General features: G+C 38.4%; 1 protein-coding gene across 2 annotated transcripts in view; it reads right to left on the bottom strand.

Moving 5' to 3' along the window:
• LOC137635709 (ATP-dependent translocase ABCB1-like) overlaps positions 1-2,500 on the bottom strand; it is a 39,572-nt gene that overhangs the window by 17,918 nt on the left and 19,154 nt on the right. For both annotated transcript variants that reach the window (XM_068368157.1, XM_068368158.1), the window contains exons 7-8: positions 2,054-2,225; positions 956-1,080 (exon numbers count right to left, since the gene is read on the bottom strand). In XM_068368157.1, the coding sequence (XP_068224258.1) occupies positions 956-1,080; positions 2,054-2,225 (297 nt within the window). The remainder of the gene's footprint in view (positions 1-955; positions 1,081-2,053; positions 2,226-2,500) is intronic.

Raw genomic sequence — 2,500 nt, 5'->3', positions numbered from 1 at the left:
CTTGGGGTCTGTTGTTGCAGCAAATGGTGGAGTGGAAGCAGATGTACGTCAGAGAGTGAATGAAGGTTGCAAAGTGTTGGGGGCAGTTAAGGGAGTAGTAAAAAATAGAGGGTTGGGCATGAATGTAAAGAGAGTTCTATATGAGAAAGTGATTGTACCAACTGTGATGTATGGATCGGAGTTGTGGGGAATGAAAGTGATGGAGAGACAGAAATTGAATGTGTTTGAGATGAAGTGTCTGAGGAGTATGGCTGGTGTATCTCGAGTAGATAGGGTCAGGAACGAGGTGGTGAGGGTGAGAACGGGTGTAAGAAATGAGTTAGCGGCTAGAGTGGATATGAATGTGTTGAGGTGGTTTGGCCATGTTGAGAGAATGGAGAATGGCTGTCTGCTAAAGAAGGTGATGAATGCAAGAGTTGATGGGAGAAGTACAAGAGGAAGGCCAAGGTTTGGGTGGATGGATGGTGTGAAGAAAGCTCTGGGTGATAGGAGGATAGATGTGAGAGAGGCAAGAGAGCGTGCTAGAAATAGGAATGAATGGCGAGCGATTGTGACGCAGTTCCGGTAGGCCCTGCTGCTTCCTCCGGTGCCTTAGATGACCGTGGAGGTAGCAGCAGTAGGGGACTCAGCAGTATGAAGCTTCATCTGTGGTGGAAATGTGGGAGGTTGGGCTGTGGCACCCTAGCAGTACCAGCTGAACTCGGCTGAGTCCCTGGTTAGGCTGGAGGAACATAGAGAGTAGAGGTCCCCTTTTTTGTTTTGTTCTTGTTGATGTCGGCTACCCCCCAAAATTGGGGGAAGTGCCTTTGGTATATGTATGATGATGTATGATATACAAATATATATATATATATATATATATATATATATATATATATATATATATATATATATATATATATATATATATATATATATATATATATATATATATAGGCATTCATCCCCTCCTTACCGCTCCACTTCTTTGTGTTCTCCGCCGAAAGCCACGACAGTCCGGATGGCCGACAGGACTTCTTCGGCGATGCTTCCGGCTCTCGCGTATTCCTTCATCTCGAGGCTGGAGAGCTTGGATTGGGCCTGCGAGGAGAGATAAGATTTCCCTTGAATGAAAATGTTCCCATGGAGTGAGGTTGCTAGCCACACACCCTGTCCTGTGGATTCTCAATTGGCTTATGCAAGCAGCATTTCTCTTATTCTGGTGCTCCCCCAACTAAGATCTGATCAGACCCAGCATTGCCTAACAGTTTTCTAGCCAGTCCGTCTTCTCCATCCTAGTGACAACCCACTACACTTGACTACCTAACAGGCACAATATTCAATGCTTACACCAACTTAAGCACAATGGAATTTAACTGAATGGGCTTATTCTGCTCTACCTTGCTAGAGAATTGAACTCAGATTGTTTCGCTTGTGAGGCCAGTGTCTTAATAACTGAATATATACTGTATATATATATATATATATATATATATATATATATATATATATATATATATATATATATATATATATATATATATATATATATATATATACATATATATATATATATATATATATATATATATATATATATATATATATATATATATATATATATATATATATATATATATATATATATATTACTTATCAGTCACAAAACTGCACGTGACAGATATTAAAGTGTAAAATCCACAGGAAACAGGAAAGGAAAACACCAGGTACTGAGTGCTTTCGTGTATTATGTACCCTGAAGAAGTGTACATAATACACGAAAGCGCTTGGTACCTGGTCTTTTCCTTTCCTGTTTCCTGTGGATTTTACACTTTATATATATATATATATATATATATATATATATATATATATATATATATATATATATATATATTGTCCCCTATAAAAAGCATATGGCTTTGTCCCAACTTTGCCTTTCTATTTATCATCAACTTCTAGAAATTCCTGCCTCAATAATACTCTTTTGTTATACTGTTCATCTCAATCAGCTTCTGCATAACACCCTACTTTATAGCTAGCAAATAAATAGATAGATAGATAGACTTATTACCTTGGCAATAATACCAGTGGAAAGGCCAAGGACAGGGAACACAGAGATGATGATGAGCGTGAGGAGCCATCCGTGAACGAAAGCGTTGACGAGGCTGATCAGGAAGGTGCCCATGAAGAACGTAAACATGCCGATCTTCTCCCCGATGCCTTCCTGAAGCTTATTCAAGTCCCTGGAAGCAAAAACAACAACAATAACTATCATAGTAATCTTCACTAGTTATCAATTAAAGGAAGGCTTCTCTTTAATTTCAAATTGGATGTTTCAAAATGGAGGTTTCAAAATGGCGGTCTATAACATGGATTGTTATTAAAATGGCCGACTGTAAGTCATATTTAGGAGCTTTGGTCAAGGATTTTGAAATAATGAGGTACATATTACACCTGATGCCATAATCAAAAGGAACTCGGTTTAGCGATCTTTAAATTTTAAAATGGCCGTCCATTT

The sequence above is a fragment of the Palaemon carinicauda genome, unplaced genomic scaffold, assembly GCF_036898095.1.
Source record: "Palaemon carinicauda isolate YSFRI2023 unplaced genomic scaffold, ASM3689809v2 scaffold162, whole genome shotgun sequence".
Lineage (NCBI taxonomy): Eukaryota > Metazoa > Arthropoda > Malacostraca > Decapoda > Palaemonidae > Palaemon > Palaemon carinicauda.
The sequence above is the reverse complement of the archived record's forward strand: the minus strand, read 5'-3'. Positions and strand labels throughout refer to the sequence as shown.